Raw genomic sequence first — 17,408 nt, 5'->3', positions numbered from 1 at the left:
TTCAGAGAATGAAGAACCTGCCTCACTCGTCTGTGGAGATGGGAGTAAAACATCACTGATGGTAAGTGTTTATGAAAAGTGAATCCATTTAGGGTCTTATAGTTTTATTCTATATATTCTCATTCAAACACACATATTTCTGTTAAATTGGTTTTATCTATCATGTTGAGAATTTAATTTGTTTAATATTTTATTGTTAATCTACACAGAAAACTTCAGAGAGTGAAGAACCTGCCTCACTCGTCTGTGGAGATGGGAGTAAAACATCACTGATGGTAAGTGTTTATGAAAAGTGAATCCATTTAGGGTCTTATAGTTTTATTCTATATATTCTAGTTCAAACACACAGATTTCTGTTAAATTGGTTTTATCAATCATGTTGAGAATTTAATTTGTTTAATATTTTATTGTTAATCTACACAGAAAACTTCAGAGAGTGAAGAACCTGCCTCACTCATCTGTGGAGATGGGAGTAAAACATCACTGATGGTAAGTGTTTATGAAAAGTGAATCCATTTAGGGTCTTATAGTTTTATTCTATACAGGTGCTGGTCATATAATTAGAATATCATCAAAAAGTTGATTTATTTCACTAATTCAATTCAAAAAGTGAAACTTGTATATTATATTCATTCATTACACACATACTGATATATCTCAAATGTTTATTTCTTTTAATTTTGATGATTATAACTGACAACTAAGGAAAATACCAAATTCAGTATCTCAGAAAATTAGAATATTGTGAAAAGGTTCAATATTGAAGACACCTGGTGCCACACTCTAATCAGCTAATTAACTCAAAACACCTGCAAAGGTCTTTAAATGGTCTCTCAGTCTAGTTCTGTAGGCTACACAATCATGGGGAAGACTGCTGACTTGACAGTTGTCCAAAAGACGACCATTGACACCTTGCACAAGGAGGGCAAGACACAAAAGGTCATTGCAAAAGAAGCTGGCTGTTCACAGAGCTCTGTGTCCAAGCACATTAATAGAGAGGCAAAGGGAAGGAAAAGATGTGGTAGAAAAAAGTGTACAAGCAATAGGGATAACCGCACCCTGGAGAGGATTGTGAAACAAAACCCCTTCAAAAATGTGGGGGAGATTCACAAAGAGTGGACTGCAGCTGGAGTCAGTGCTTCAAGAACCACTACGCACAGACGTATGCAAGACATGGGTTTCAGCTGTCGCATTCCTTGTGTCAAGCCACGCTTGAACAACAGACAGCGTCAGAAGCGGCTAAAGACAAAAAGGACTGGACTGCTGCTGAGTGGTCCAAATTTATGTTCTCTGATGAAAGTAAATTTTGCATTTCCTTTGGAAATCAGGGTCCCAGAGGAGTCTGGAGGAAGAGAGGAGAGGCACACAATCCACATTGCTTGAGGTCCAGTGTAAAGTTTCCACAGTCAGTGATGGTTTGGGTGCCATGTCATCTCCTGGTGTTGGTCCACTGTGTTTTCTGAGGTCCAAGGTCAACACAGCCGTACACCAGGAAGTTTTAGAGCACTTTATGCTTCCTGCTGCTGACCAACTTTATGGAGATGCAGATTTCATTTTCCAAAAGCTACCAGTACCTTGTTTAAGGACCATGGTATCCCTGTTCTTAATTGGCCAGCAAACTCACCTGACCCTAACCCATAGAAAATCTATGGGGTATTGTGAAGAGGAAGATGCGATATGCCAGACCCAACAACGCAGAAGAGGTGAAGGTCACTATCAGAGCAACCTGGGCTCTCATAACACCTGAGCAGTGCCACAGACTGATCGACTCCATGCCACGCCTCATTGCTGCAGTAATTCAGGCAAAAGGAGCCCCAACTAAGTATTGAGTGCTGTACATGCTCATACTTTTCATGTTCATACTTTTCAGTTGGCCAAGATTTCTAAAAATCCTTTCTTTGTTTTGGTCTTAAGTAATATTCTAATTTTCTGAGATACTAAATTTGGGATTTTCCTTAGTTGTCAGTTATAATCATCAAAATGAAAAGAAATAAACATTTGAAATATATCAGTCTGCGTGTAATGAATGAATATAATATACAAGTTTCACTTTTTGAATGGAATTAGTGAAGTAAATCAACTTTTTGATGATATTCTAATTATATGACCAGCACCTGTATATTCTCGTTCAAACACACAGATTTCTGTTAAAATGGTTTTATCCATCATGTTGAGAATTTAATTTGTTAACATTTTATTGTTGATCTACGCAGAAAACTTCAGAGAGTGAAGAACCTGCCTCACTCGTCTGTGGAGATGGGAGTAAAACATCACTGATGGTAAGTGTTTATGAAAAGTGAATCCATTTAGGGTCTTATAGTTTTATTCTATATATTCTCATTCAAACACACAGATTTCTGTTAAAGTGGTTTTATCAATCATGTTGAGAATTTAATTTGTTAATATTTTATTGTTAATCTACGCAGATAACTTCAGAGAGTGAAGAACCTGCCTCACTCGTCTGTGGAGATGGGAGTAAAACATCACTGATGGTAAGTGTTTATGAAAAGTGAATCCATTTAGGGTCTTATAGTTTTATTCTATACAGGTGCTGGTCATATAATTAGAATATCATCAAAAAGTTGATTTATTTCACTAATTCAATTCAAAAAGTGAAACTTGTATATTATATTCATTCATTACACACATACTGATATATCTCAAATGTTTATTTCTTTTAATTTTTGATGATTATAACTGACAACTAAGGAAAATACCAAATTCAGTATCTCAGAAAATTAGAATATTGTGAAAAGGTTCAATATTGAAGACACCTGGTGCCACACTCTAATCAGCTAATTAACTCAAAACACCTGCAAAGGTCTTTAAATGGTCTCTCAGTCTAGTTCTGTAGGCTACACAATCATGGGGAAGACTGCTGACTTGACAGTTGTCCAAAAGACGACCATTGACACCTTGCACAAGGAGGGCAAGACACAAAAGGTCATTGCAAAAGAAGCTGGCTGTTCACAGAGCTCTGTGTCCAAGCACATTAATAGAGAGGCAAAGGGAAGGAAAAGATGTGGTAGAAAAAAGTGTACAAGCAATAGGGATAACCGCACCCTGGAGAGGATTGTGAAACAAAACCCCTTCAAAAATGTGGGGGAGATTCACAAAGAGTGGACTGCAGCTGGAGTCAGTGCTTCAAGAACCACTACGCACAGACGTATGCAAGACATGGGTTTCAGCTGTCGCATTCCTTGTGTCAAGCCACTCTTGAACAACAGACAGCGTCAGAAGCGGCTAAAGACAAAAAGGACTGGACTGCTGCTGAGTGGTCCAAATTTATGTTCTCTGATGAAAGTAAATTTTGCATTTCCTTTGGAAATCAGGGTCCCAGAGGAGTCTGGAGGAAGAGAGGAGAGGCACACAATCCACATTGCTTGAGGTCCAGTGTAAAGTTTCCACAGTCAGTGATGGTTTGGGGTGCCATGTCATCTCCTGGTGTTGGTCCACTGTGTTTTCTGAGGTCCAAGGTCAACACAGCCGTACACCAGGAAGTTTTAGAGCACTTTATGCTTCCTGCTGCTGACCAACTTTATGGAGATGCAGATTTCATTTTCCAAAAGCTACCAGTACCTTGTTTAAGGACCATGGTATCCCTGTTCTTAATTGGCCAGCAAACTCACCTGACCCTAACCCATAGAAAATCTATGGGTATTGTGAAGAGGAAGATGCGATATGCCAGACCCAACAACGCAGAAGAGGTGAAGGTCACTATCAGAGCAACCTGGGCTCTCATAACACCTGAGCAGTGCCACAGACTGATCGACTCCATGCCACGCCTCATTGCTGCAGTAATTCAGGCAAAAGGAGCCCCAACTAAGTATTGAGTGCTGTACATGCTCATACTTTTCATGTTCATACTTTTCAGTTGGCCAAGATTTCTAAAAATCCTTTCTTTGTTTTGGTCTTAAGTAATATTCTAATTTTCTGAGATACTAAATTTGGGATTTTCCTTAGTTGTCAGTTATAATCATCAAAATGAAAAGAAATAAACATTTGAAATATATCAGTCTGTGTGTAATGAATGAATATAATATACAAGTTTCACTTTTTGAATGGAATTAGTGAAGTAAATCAACTTTTTGATGATATTCTAATTATATGACCAGCACCTGTATATTCTCGTTCAAACACACAGATTTCTGTTAAAATGGTTTTATCCATCATGTTGAGAATTTAATTTGTTAACATTTTATTGTTGATCTACGCAGAAAACTTCAGAGAGTGAAGAACCTGCCTCACTCGTCTGTGGAGATGGGAGTAAAACATCACTGATGGTAAGTGTTTATGAAAAGTGAATCCATTTAGGGTCTTATAGTTTTATTCTACACTGCGTTCCAAATTATTATGCAAGAGACAAATCAGTAAGATTTCTGTACAAAAAAATTGTTTTTCTAAGAAAATGTTTGTTCGTTTATTTATCCATGACTTTTTAGATAACTGGTATCAACCTCAGACAAAATAATTTGCCAGATCTATGGAAACCCTACTTAGAGGTTGTTCCACATTATTAAGCAAGTTATGGTTCTCATGCAATATGGGGAGGAAGAAAGATCTTTCTGAAGATGAAAAGCATGAAATGGTACAATGTTGTGCAAAAGGCATGAAAACAACTAATATTGTGTGAAACTGAATGGTGATTATCGAATTATCATAAGATTTGTGAGTGATTTAGAGCACAGCGGAACTCGGTCAGATAAAGGTTTATTAATGAAAGTTCCTGTCAAAAAAATTAATTGTATTAAAAGGGCAGCTATAAAAAAAGCCAGTGTTGAGCAGCAAACAGGTATTTGAAGCTGCTGGTGTCTCTGGAGTCTCAAGAAGCTCTCCATGCAGGCTGGCAGTTGTGCGTAAAGATGCATTTCAGCCACCACTAACCAAACCTAACAAAGAGAAACATTTACAGTGGGTGTAGAAATACATGAAGACTCATTTTTAAATAGTTTTATTCACTGAATAATGCCGTACTACTACTGGATGGTCTATGGATGGATTCCTGGATGGTTGGTGAATGGCCACCACGTTCCAACAAGACTGCGACGTCAGCAAGGAGCTGGCGGGTGATGATTTGGGCTGGAATATTGGGAAGTGAGATGGAGGGTATTAAAATGACTTTTGCAAGATATGTGGAGTTCATAACTGTCCATTTTCAGCTATGGTATAAAAAGGAGGATAGTGCATAGTACAATGCACTATTGTACAATGCACTATGCACTATCCCATTCTGCAAAAAACACCACAGCAATAAAACTGTTTGTATTTCTACACCCACTGTAAATGTTTCTCTTTGTTAGGTTTGGTTTGTGGTGTCTAAAATGCATTTTTACGCACAACTGCCAGCCTGCATGGAGAGCTTCTTGAGACTCCAGAGACACCAGCAGCTTCAAATACCTGTTTGCTGCTCAACACTGGCTTTTTTATAGCTGTACTGAACTTTCATTAATAAGCCTTTATCTGACTGATGTGGAGTCACTGTCTTATGAAAAGTGAATCCATTTAGGGTCTTATAGTTTTATTCTATATATTCTCGTTCAAACACACAGGTTTCTGTTAAAGTGGTTTATCAATCATGTTGAGAATTTAATTTGTTAATATTTTATTGTTGATCTGCATAGATAACTTCAGAGAGTGAAGAACCTGCCTCACTCGTCTGTGGAGATGGGAGTAAAACATCACTGATGGTAATTGTGAAGGTAACACTTTAGAATACTGATCCTTCATTAATGAATAACTACACAGGAACAAATGAGTAATGCATTATTAACACTCTAGTAACTACTATTAACTAACAAGTAACTCTGATGAATGAATTAGTAAGTAATAGTGCTCAGTTGTAGGTGGTAGTTCACTATTAACTAATCAGTAACTACTGTTTTTTTCATACCTCCCAGAGAACTACTAAGAACTACTATATACAGGTTCGTAATTAATGTGAATAATGAATAATGTATAATTAATTCTATAGTAAAGGCTTTGGTAAACCACTAGTAATGAGTGAAGTATTACCAAATACCTAAGAAGGAATTACTAATTATTTGGATCAGTATTCTAAAGTGAAAAACATGATAACTCTCTAGTAACTACTGAAGTCATTGTAAACTTTTGAGGTTTTTGTAAAGTATTGGATAGTAATAACTCAAGAGTTACTATATAACTCTAAAGTAACTACTACTTTTTTGGATCAGTATTCTAAAGTGAAGATCATAGTAACCCACTAGTAATTACTCAAGTGTTACCAAATATATCATAAGGAATTACTGTACAAAACATACAAAACATCAAAAGTTTACAATGACTTCAGTAGTTACTAGAGAGTTATCATGTTTTTCACTTTAGAATACTGATCCAAATAATTAGTAATTCTTTATTAAGTATTTAGTAATACTTCAGTCATTACTAGTGGTTTACCAAGGCCTTTACTTTAGAATTAATTATACATTATGCATCATTCATGTTAATTATGAACCTGTATATAGTAGTTCTTAGTAGTTCTCTTAGAGGTATGAAAAAACAGTAGTTACTGATTAGTTAATAGTGAACTACCACCTACAACTGAGCACTATTACTTACTAATTCATTCATCAGAGTTACTTGTTAGTTAATAGTAGTTACTAGAGTGTTAATAATGCATTATTCATTTGTTCCTGTGTAGTTATTCATTAATGAAGGATCAGTATTCTAAAGTGTTACCATTGTGAAGTGTGTGTGTAACCTATAATGGTATTAATAAGGATAAAGGAATCCTGCTCCTGGAGAGTCACAGTCCTTCAGAGAGTTATGCCCATTTTACACCGCACGTGTAAGCAATGCGTAAGCAACACATATTTTTTTGGCACCTCAGAGCATGCGTAAAGCAGCAGTGCAGCCATCATTTCAGAGTCAAGTCTATTTTTATTGCACTGCTCATGCTGATTGGGGTATATGCTTACGTGGCGATGACACATTTCCGCTAAAATCTCAGCCTGGGGTGTTTTTTCCAAAAGCATCGTTAGCCAACTAACATCGCAAGTTCCGTCGTTACTTACGTAGTTCAACGATTTGGTGCTTCCCAAAACCATTGTTCAAACGAACATTCGCAGACTGTATCGCAAACTTGTGTGGTTGGAACGACAGCTCTCGAGCTGTGGTTAGAAGCATAGTTTCCTGTTTATATGACATGTGGACTTAATAAATCCTTATCTTAAGCAAAATAAGCAAGCTGACATTAAGATTTAAAGCACCGTTTTTAAAGAGTGTGCATGTGTGTACGTGCTCTGGTATGTCAGAACAGGCATTTGATTTAATCTGGAAATAAAGCAAAATAACTGAGGAAAATGAGAATTAGTCCTCTAATGCCATGTCTGTAATTTATAGCAAAAAATCTAGCATTAATTCGATCTCAAATGGATTAATTTAAAGAAGTTATTACTCACCACCTGCGTGACATCATTCACCAACGTGGTTCAACGACAAGTTTGCGACAATACAGTTTCGGGAAACAGTCGTGACTAGCTAGTTGATTTGTTCAACGATGCATTGTACTATGGTAGTTCAGCAGCGAGTTTCATCGTTGTTTGGGAAACTTTTCAAAGTAAGTTTAGTCATACACACAGAAGTCATACAGTAAAGGAGAAGGGCATCAAGCTATACATTTCATTCACCATTCACAAATATGAAAAAAAGGAAAAATGATTTCATCTCACATCAATCACTCTCTCCTATAGTGAATAAATCCCACATCATCAATACACTGCTTACACGTGCAGTGTAAAACAGGCGTTTCCCTTATTGGACCACGAATTGTACTCATATTTACTGTTGATGTCATGTTGTGGGGGTTGGGTGAAGATCCAGGTTTGGGTTACTACAGTCAGATTGGAATATGTGTGTTGTGTTTTATGTCCTCATATTTACTGTTGGTGTCATGTTGCGGGGGTTGGGTGAAGATCCAGGTTTGGGTTACTACAGTCAGATTGGAATATGTGTGTTGTGTTTTATGTCCTCATATTTACTGTTGGTGTCATGTTGCGGGGGTTGGGTGAAGATCCAGGTTTGGGTTACTACAGTCAGATTGGAATATGTGTGTTGTGTTTTATGTCCTCATATTTACTGTTGGTGTCATGTTGCGGGGGTTGGGTGAAGATCCAGGTTTGGGTTACTACAGTCAGATTGGAATATGTGTGTTGTGTTTTATGTCCTCATATTTACTGTTGGTGTCATGTTGCGGGGGTTGGGTGAAGATCCAGGTTTGGGTTACTACAGTCAGATTGGAATATGTGTGTTGTGTTTTATGTCCTCATATTTACTGTTGGTGTCATGTTGCGGGGGTTGGGTGAAGATCCAGGTTTGGGTTACTACAGTCAGATTGGAATATGTGTGTTGTGTTTTATGTCCTCATATTTACTGTTGGTGTCATGTTGCGGGGGTTGGGTGAAGATCCAGGTTTGGGTTACTACAGTCAGATTGGAATATGTGTGTTGTGTTTTATGTCCTCATATTTACTGTTGGTGTCATGTTGCGGGGGTTGGGTGAAGATCCAGGTTTGGGTTACTACAGTCAGATTGGAATATGTGTGTTGTGTTTTATGTCCTCATATTTACTGTTGGTGTCATGTTGCGGGGGTTGGGTGAAGATCCAGGTTTGGGTTACTACAGTCAGATTGGAATATGTGTGTTGTGTTTTATGTCCTCATATTTACTGTTGGTGTCATGTTGCGGGGGTTGGGTGAAGATCCAGGTTTGGGTTACTACAGTCAGATTGGAATATGTGTGTTGTGTTTTATGTCCTCATATTTACTGTTGGTGTCATGTTGCGGGGGTTGGGTGAAGATCCAGGTTTGGGTTACTACAGTCAGATTGGAATATGTGTGTTGTGTTTTATGTCCTCATATTTACTGTTGGTGTCATGTTGCGGGGGTTGGGTGAAGATCCAGGTTTGGGTTACTACAGTCAGATTGGAATATGTGTGTTGTGTTTTATGTCCTCATATTTACTGTTGGTGTCATGTTGCGGGGGTTGGGTGAAGATCCAGGTTTGGGTTACTACAGTCAGATTGGAATATGTGTGTTGTGTTTTATGTCCTCATATTTACTGTTGGTGTCATGTTGCGGGGGTTGGGTGAAGATCCAGGTTTGGGTTACTACAGTCAGATTGGAATATGTGTGTTGTGTTTTATGTCCTCATATTTACTGTTGGTGTCATGTTGCGGGGGTTGGGTGAAGATCCAGGTTTGGGTTACTACAGTCAGATTGGAATATGTGTGTTGTGTTTTATGTCCTCATATTTACTGTTGGTGTCATGTTGCGGGGGTTGGGTGAAGATCCAGGTTTGGGTTACTACAGTCAGATTGGAATATGTGTGTTGTGTTTTATGTCCTCATATTTACTGTTGGTGTCATGTTGCGGGGGTTGGGTGAAGATCCAGGTTTGGGTTACTACAGTCAGATTGGAATATGTGTGTTGTGTTTTATGTCCTCATATTTACTGTTGGTGTCATGTTGCGGGGGTTGGGTGAAGATCCAGGTTTGGGTTACTACAGTCAGATTGGAATATGTGTGTTGTGTTTTATGTCCTCATATTTACTGTTGGTGTCATGTTGCGGGGGTTGGGTGAAGATCCAGGTTTGGGTTACTACAGTCAGATTGGAAATATGTGTGTTGTGTTTTATGTCCTCATATTTACTGTTGGTGTCATGTTGCGGGGGTTGGGTGAAGATCCAGGTTTGGGTTACTACAGTCAGATTGGAATATGTGTGTTGTGTTTTATGTCCTCATATTTACTGTTGGTGTCATGTTGCGGGGGTTGGGTGAAGATCCAGGTTTGGGTTACTACAGTCAGATTGGGATATGTGTGTTGTGTTTTATGTCCTCATATTTACTGTTGGTGTCATGTTGCGGGGGTTGGGTGAAGATCCAGGTTTGGGTTACTACAGTCAGATTGGAATATGTGTGTTGTGTTTTATGTCCTCATATTTACTGTTGGTGTCATGTTGCGGGGGTTGGGTGAAGATCCAGGTTTGGGTTACTACAGTCAGATTGGGATATGTGTGTTGTGTTTTATGTCCTCATATTTACTGTTGGTGTCATGTTGCGGGGGTTGGGTGAAGATCCAGGTTTGGGTTACTACAGTCAGATTGGAATATGTGTGTTGTGTTTTATGTCCTCATATTTACTGTTGGTGTCATGTTGCGGGGGTTGGGTGAAGATCCAGGTTTGGGTTACTACAGTCAGATTGGAATATGTGTGTTGTGTTTTATGTCCTCATATTTACTGTTGGTGTCATGTTGTATTAATTGATGTGTTTCTGTTTTGTTTTTAAGCAGTTTACAAAAAAAAAGAAAAAAGAAGAAGAAGTGGAGAAGTAGGGAAGATCATTGACAAGCTGGTAAAAAAAAAAAGCACCAACAAAAATGCACAATGAACACTTTATTAGACAACTGTGTTGATCATGCCGTCTTTGCATCTGTTTCTATGAGTCGCTATAAGTAGGTCATTCGCCATATTAACGTTCTAAGCGGTTAGTGATGCCAAGTCCATGATATCCCGCTAAACTACACTACTTTTAAACTTTTGCAGTGTAATATACTTTCTGGGTTTAAAGGTTAAATCATTTTTTTCGCCAGGTGTCTTGACCATAATCAAAATTTAAAATAAAAATGTACGGTTATAGTTTTGAGAATAGGGAAGCTGTACTATGTAATGTTACTGCGATCTGGCAACCACGCCAAGCAGGTCTGCGGACAGAGAGAGCTGAATGAGTCTGTGAGCTATATACTTGTATAATCATCTACATCTGCCATAGAGTAAAACCACATTATTTTCATATGATTAAGGCCATCTTTGATGTTAAATAATTTTACACATAAGCTAATGAAAATAGTGGTAAAAAAACCCTTTTAAATATTTTTGGTTGACGTTTTTTTTTTTTTTAAAAACTGCTAAACAAGAAGTACTAGTTTCGGTATCGGGCCCGATACCAAGCTCATTTACTTGTACTCGTAAAAATGCCACCGATACCAAAGACCGAAACCTCATGTGACTGACAGAATTATCCGTGCAGAGAGACTCGGCCTACAGCAGCAGAAATAACGTCAGCCTCAGAGGTGTGGAAATACTTCAAAATTGATGATGACAGCACACACATTGCGAACTTCATGCTTTCGTTATCTTTTAGTGAAGGCTGATAGGCGGAATCACGCTGAATGACACAGACCACAAGCACGCTCTCTCTCGCACACTCTCTCTCTCTTTCTTGCGTGCGATTCCAATTCTCTCAGACAACCAAGATCGTTTCTCCTCGTGCCTGAATGGTCAAATACACACATCCTTCCAAGATGGCGGACACATCTACGTGCCTAGAGCGCTTGAAGGCGGCATCTAGTTATATATATCTATTGGCTAGACTAAAGATAATTATAAGACTAGTTGGAAGAATAGAAAGATGAGATCTAGTCATCATTGTGTTTATTCTAGGAATCTGTTTTTCTCTTTTATAGTCATTCCTGAAAATCCTGCTGAAAAGGATGCCAGAAGGAAACAAAAACAGCAATGGTCAGAGAAGAGAAAGAGACAGGAACAAAACATTTAGTGTTTTGATGGTGTAGTTTTTTTTTTTTGTTTGTTTGTTTTATATGTATGAGCAAGGTTATATATTGTTTAGTGATATGATATAATATGCTTTGTTCAAGGTTATCAAAGGTAAAGGGTAAAGTGCTTTACCTCAACACATTTTTTTTTTTTTTTGTATATGAAAAAGCACACATTAAAATTTGCTTCTTGTTCCCATACTTGGTGTACTGTTTTATGTTCTCTCTCTCACACACACACACACACACACATATATATATATATATATATATATATATATATATATATATATTTAATACAGTCATGGACAAAATTGTTGGCACCCTTGATAAATATGATCAAAGAAGACTGTAAATGTCTGCAATGTTTATCCTTTTGATCTTTAATTCATAAAATTAGCAAAAATCTAACCTTTCATTGAAGGAAAAGAATTGAAAGTGGGGGGGAAATCACATTATGAAATAAATGTTTTTCTCCAAAACATGTTGGCCACAATTATTGGCACCCCTAGAATTTTTTATGAGTAAAATATCTCTGAAGTATATTCCCATTCATATTTACATTTTTAACACCAGGGTGATCATGAACATGAAATTGTCCAGCCATGACTTCCTGTTCCACAGGAATACAAACATGAGGAAACACAAAGGCCAAATTCCCGTAATCATTCATCACAATGAGTAAAACCAAAGAATATAGTTCTGATGTGCAGCAAAAGATTGTTGAGCTTCACAAAATAGAAAGTGGCTGTAAGAAAATAGCTAAAGCATTGAAAATCCCCAATCCCCACTATCAGGGCAATAATTAAGAAGGTCCAATCAAGATGTTAAAAATCTGCCTGGAAGAGGACATGTGTCTAAATCATCCTAATGTGAAGTGAGGAGGAGAGTTTAAGTGGACAAAGACTCTCCAAGGATCACAGCTGGAGAATTGCAGAGATTAGTTGAGTCTTGAGTCTCAGAAACCCTAAAAAAAATGATCAAACGGCACCTACATCCCCACAAGCTGTTCAGGAGGGTTTCAAGAAAAATCCTCTGCTCTCATCCAGAAACAATCTCCAGCATATTCAGTTGTCAGTCAAGTCTGGAACTTCAAACGGGACCGGCTTCTATGGTCAGATGAAACTAAAAAAGAGTTTTTTTGGCAGCAAACCCACCAGATGGGTTTGGTGCACACATGAATAAAAAGTAAATTTAAATATACTGCTGGATCTTTAATGTTCTGCTGGAGGTCCTGGATATCTTCACAAAATTAAGCTTCTGCCATGAACCTCTGACCTGAACCCTAAAGAAAATGAGTGGAGTGATCTGAAGAGAAGAAGCACCAACATGGAGCTGGGAATCTGAAGGATCTGTAGAGATTCTGCATGAAGGAATGGTCTCTCTGTCAGGTATATGTCAGGTGTTCTCCAAACTCATCAGGCATTATAGGTGAAGACTCAGAGCTGTTATCTTGGCAAAAGAAGGTTGCAAAAAGAATTGAATAAAAGGCTGCCAATAATTGTGGCCAACGTGTTTTAGAGAAAAAAAATATTTACAGTGGGTACGGAAAGTATTCAGACCCCTTTAAATTTTTCACTCTTTGTTATATTGCAGCCATTTGCTAAAATCATTTAAGTTCATTTTTTTCCTCATTAATGTACACACAGCACCCCATATTGACAGAAAAACACAGAATTGTTGACATTTTTGCAGATTTATTAAAAAAGAAAAACTGAAAATATCACATGGTTCTAAGTATTCAGACCCTTTGCTCAGTATTTAGTAGAAGCACCATTTTGATCTAATACAGCCATGAGTCTTTTTGGGAAAGATGTCATGTTGTTTTTCACACCTGGATTTGGGGATCCTCTGCCATTCCTCCTTGCAGATCCTCTCCAGTTCTGTCAGGTTGGATGGTAAACGTTGGTGGACAGCCATTTTTAGGTCTCTCCAGAGATGCTCAATTGGGTTTAAGTCAGGGCTCTGGGTGGGCCATTCAAGAACAGTCACGGAGTTGTCGTGAAGCCACTCCTTTGTTGTTTTAGCTGTGTGCTTAGGGTCATTGTCTTGTTGGAAGGTAAACCTTCGGCCCAGTCTGAGGTCCTGAGCACTCTGGAGAAGGTTTTCGTCCAGGATATCCCTGGCCGCATTAATCTTTCCCTCGATTGCAACTAGAGATGTTCCGATACCCCTTTTCCATTCCCGATACCGATTCCGATACCTGAGCTCAGGGTATCGGCCGATACCGAGTACCGATCCGATACCTGGGTGTGTATCTGTATATATATATATATATATATATATATATATATATATATATATATATATATATATATATATATATATATATATATATATATACACTACTAGCCCTGTATGAATTAATAGAATTATTTATGGTGTGCTTCAGACTTCTCTCTTAATGAAACAAGAACAAAAACATACAGTGAACTAGAGTATTTTTATTATCTGACATACATTTGTCAGTTATATTATTTATTTATTTTAAGTGAAAAAGAACTTCAAATGCAGCCACAAATTTAACACTGTAAACTGAAAAAAGGTATATTAGTTTTATAATATAACTATAAAAACAGTGCAACAAATAAATCTAGGAATATAATTAGGCTATATAAGAAAATAATCTCTTTAAAACTTGAAGTCCAGAAACAGTTTTGTTAAATAAAAATCTCACGTTTTCGACGACTGACAGCAGCTGGTCATCCAGAACAATAAACCCGACAATTTTGTCGGTTATCTTTATTTGTCTTTTGAAAACTTTTCTCTTTGTTTGAATGAAGCTGGCACGCCTCATCCTTCTCTATCTTAAGCGCGTCAAACGCCCGAATCGCTCAATTCGCACCGCGTCATTCACGCGAATCGCGCCGCAGGGAGTCAATTCGCGTCTTTGCATTGACTTAACATGTAAATCACTCGCGCTTATCGCTTCATTCGCGTCTGGTGTGAACGCAGCATTAGCCTTTATGTAACCATCGTGTTGCGCGGGGTGACGCGTCTTCAAATGCTTTATTAAGTTATTTGTGTTAAAGTTGCCATACTTGTGCCACTCGAAATTGCAGCATTGCATATGAGACATGTCGCCGTTTTACTGGTCTGAAATACTGCCAAACAGCGCGTTTTCACTTCTCCGCTGCTCTAAACAGTGGTTGCTTGTGGCAACACAGCACAACTTCCTGTGTTTGCATTCTGAGCCGCGAAGAAGAATTGATTTCCGATTTGCTGCGTTAAGCAAAGATAGCGGGCACAACTAGGTATTGTTTAAGAACATGGTATCGGATCGGTACGTGAGTTTAAATACTAGCCGATACCGATGCCAGAAATTTTTGTGGTATCGGTGGTATTTCCGATACTAGTATCGGAATCGGAACAACCCTAATTGCAACCAGTCGTCCTGTCCTGCAGCTGAAAAACACCCCCACAGCATGATGCTGCCACCACCATGCTTCACTGTTGGGGCTGTATTGGACAGGTGATGAGCAGTGCCTGGTTTTCTCCACACATACCGCTTAGAATTAAGGCCAAAAAGTTCTATCTTGGTCTCATCAGAACAGAGAATCTTATTTCTCACCATCTTGGCAAACTCCATGCAGGCTTTCATGTGTCTTGCACTGAGGAGAGGCTTCCGTCGGGCAACTCTGCCATAAAGCCCCGACTGGTGGAGGGCTGCAGTGATGGTTGACTTTCTACAACATTCTCCCATCTCCCGACTGCATCTCTGGAGCTCAGCCACAGTGATCTTTGGGTTCTTCTTTACCTCTCTCACCAAGGCTCTTCTCCCCCGATAGCTCAGTTTGGCCGGACGGCCAGCTCTAGGAAGGGTTCTGGTCATCCCAAACGTCTTCCATTTAAGGATTATGGAGGCCACTGTGCTCTTAGGAACCTTAAGTGCAGCAGAATTTTTTTTGTAACCTTGGCCAGATCTGTGCCTTGCCACAATTCTGTCTCTGAGCTCTTCAGGCAGTTCCTTTGACCTCATGATTCTCATTTGCTCTGACATGCACTGTGAGCTGTAAGGTCTTATATAGACAGGTGTGTGGCTTTCCTAATCAAGTCCAATCAGTATAATCAAACACAGCTGGACTCAGATTAAGGTGTAGAACCATCTCAAGGATAATCAGAAGAAATGGACAGCACCTGAGTTAAATATATGAGTGTCACAGCAAAGGGTCTGAATACTTAGGACCATGTGATATTTCAGTTTTTCTTTTTTAATATATCTGCAAAAATGTCAACAATTCTGTGTTTTCCTGTCAATATGGGGTGCTGGGTGTACATTAATGAGGAAAAAATTAACTTAAATGATTTTAGCAAATGCCTGCAATATAACAAAGAGTGAAAAATTTAAGGGGGTCTGAATACTTTCCGTACCCACTGTATTTCATACTATTTTTCTGCTTAGTACAGTTACAGTCACAGTAGTAACTACAGAAACACAAACTATGATTTGAAATTATTTTTGCCCATTTAAAATCAAATTAAATTATTTTGATGCATTATTATTTCAATATATGTTATTAAGTTGCACCAGTCACAGTGACTTGCAGTACCTGGATAAGTCTTGTGTTACCAGTTTCAGCAGACCTGAGAATGTTGCGTTCACTTTGTTAAACCGTTTGTCTTCGTCGATCACTTTTGTCCTAATAATAGACAATGTTTTCACGTTTGTGTTTGTGTTAAACCGTTTGTCCTCATAGATCACTTTCGTCCTTATAATACACAACATTTTTACGTTTGTGTTTGTGTTAAACCGTTTGTCCTCATAGATCACTTTTGTCCTTATAATACACGACATTTTTACGTTTGTGTTAAACCGTTTGTCCTCATAGATCACTTTTGTCCTTATAATACATGACATTTTTACGTTTGTGTTTGTGTTAAACCGTTTGTCCTCATAGATCACTTTTGTCCTTATAATACACAACATTTTTACGTTTGTGTTTGTGTTAAACCATTTGTCCTCATAGATCACTTTTGTCCTTATAATACACAATGTTTTCACTTTTGTGTTTGTGTTAAGCCGTTTGTCCTCATAGATCACTTTTGTCCTTATAATACACAATGTTTTCACGTTTGTGTCTGTGTTAAACCGTTTGTCCTCATAGATCACTTTTGTCCTTATAATACACAATGTTTTCACGTTTGTGTTTGTGTTAAACCGTTTGTCCTCATAGATCACTTTTGTCCTTATAATACACAATGTTTTCACGTTTGTGTTTGTGTTTTTAAGTTTTCAATTAACCCATTTAATCCCACAGGTCACTATTGTGACCACAAATTTTTTCTCACATATTTTGGTGTGGTATTAAAAAGCAACTCTTATTATGAAGCATATGTTCATTTATAATGCAAATTTAAGATGTCTGCATGAGTTCTGGGCAGGTCTAACATTATTGTGTAGTTTGGTCATGTGACCACACACATTTATTTCCTGGTACTGCCATCTTAATACAAAGATGATGTTAAAGCTCAGAAATGACAGTCAAGTTTAATAAGTAAATTTTTGAATAGCTCATTAATTTTTTGCACACATCATCATGAAAAGGGTTATCTATACATACATATTGAAATTATATTAATACATGGTTTATTCTGTTGTCAGACTGCAGATAAATGAAGACGGTCACAATTGTGACCGGTGGTATAACACAGGGAGTCTATGTCCCCTATATGTTATTCTCATAAACTCTATTTCATACTGACCGTGTTTTGGATTTACTTGATCCTTGGTGACATCCATCCATCCATCCATCCATCCATCCATCCATCCATCCATCCATCCATCCATCCATCCATCCATCCATCCATCCATCCATCTATCTATCTATCTATCTATCTATC

At 38.0% G+C, this 17,408-nt stretch overlaps 2 protein-coding genes across 8 annotated transcripts in view; one reads left to right on the top strand and one right to left on the bottom strand.

Moving 5' to 3' along the window:
- The window catches only part of svild (supervillin d), a 162,806-nt gene that overhangs the window by 65,747 nt on the left and 79,651 nt on the right, over positions 1 to 17,408 (bottom strand). The gene's annotated exons all lie outside the window — the stretch shown is intronic.
- LOC125260953 (endochitinase 2-like) lies at positions 145 to 11,755 on the top strand. Of its 2 annotated transcripts, XM_048179496.1 has the most exons (7): positions 145 to 275; positions 424 to 489; positions 2,214 to 2,279; positions 2,427 to 2,492; positions 4,218 to 4,283; positions 5,622 to 5,687; positions 11,478 to 11,755. In XM_048179496.1, the coding sequence occupies exons 1-7, from the start codon at positions 273 to 275 to the stop codon at positions 11,583 to 11,585; spliced, it is 441 nt and encodes a 146-aa protein (XP_048035453.1). In that variant the 5' UTR covers positions 145 to 272; the 3' UTR covers positions 11,586 to 11,755. The 2 variants fall into 2 exon arrangements, with proteins under 2 accessions (XP_048035453.1, XP_048035455.1); XM_048179498.1 differs by lacking the exon at positions 424 to 489 and having other exon boundaries at positions 189 to 275.

The sequence above is a fragment of the Megalobrama amblycephala genome, unplaced genomic scaffold, assembly GCF_018812025.1.
Source record: "Megalobrama amblycephala isolate DHTTF-2021 unplaced genomic scaffold, ASM1881202v1 scaffold201, whole genome shotgun sequence".
Lineage (NCBI taxonomy): Eukaryota > Metazoa > Chordata > Actinopteri > Cypriniformes > Xenocyprididae > Megalobrama > Megalobrama amblycephala.
The sequence above is the reverse complement of the archived record's forward strand: the minus strand, read 5'-3'. Positions and strand labels throughout refer to the sequence as shown.

What these genes read in the sequence shown, in the direction of transcription:
- LOC125260953 (XM_048179496.1), top strand. An exon ending in GGAGTAAAACATCACTGATG is followed by an intron (nt 490 to 2,213) that starts GTAAGTGTTTAT and finishes TGATCTACGCAG; the next exon opens with AAAACTTCAGAGAGTGAAGA. An exon ending in GGAGTAAAACATCACTGATG is followed by an intron (nt 2,493 to 4,217) that starts GTAAGTGTTTAT and finishes TGATCTACGCAG; the next exon opens with AAAACTTCAGAGAGTGAAGA.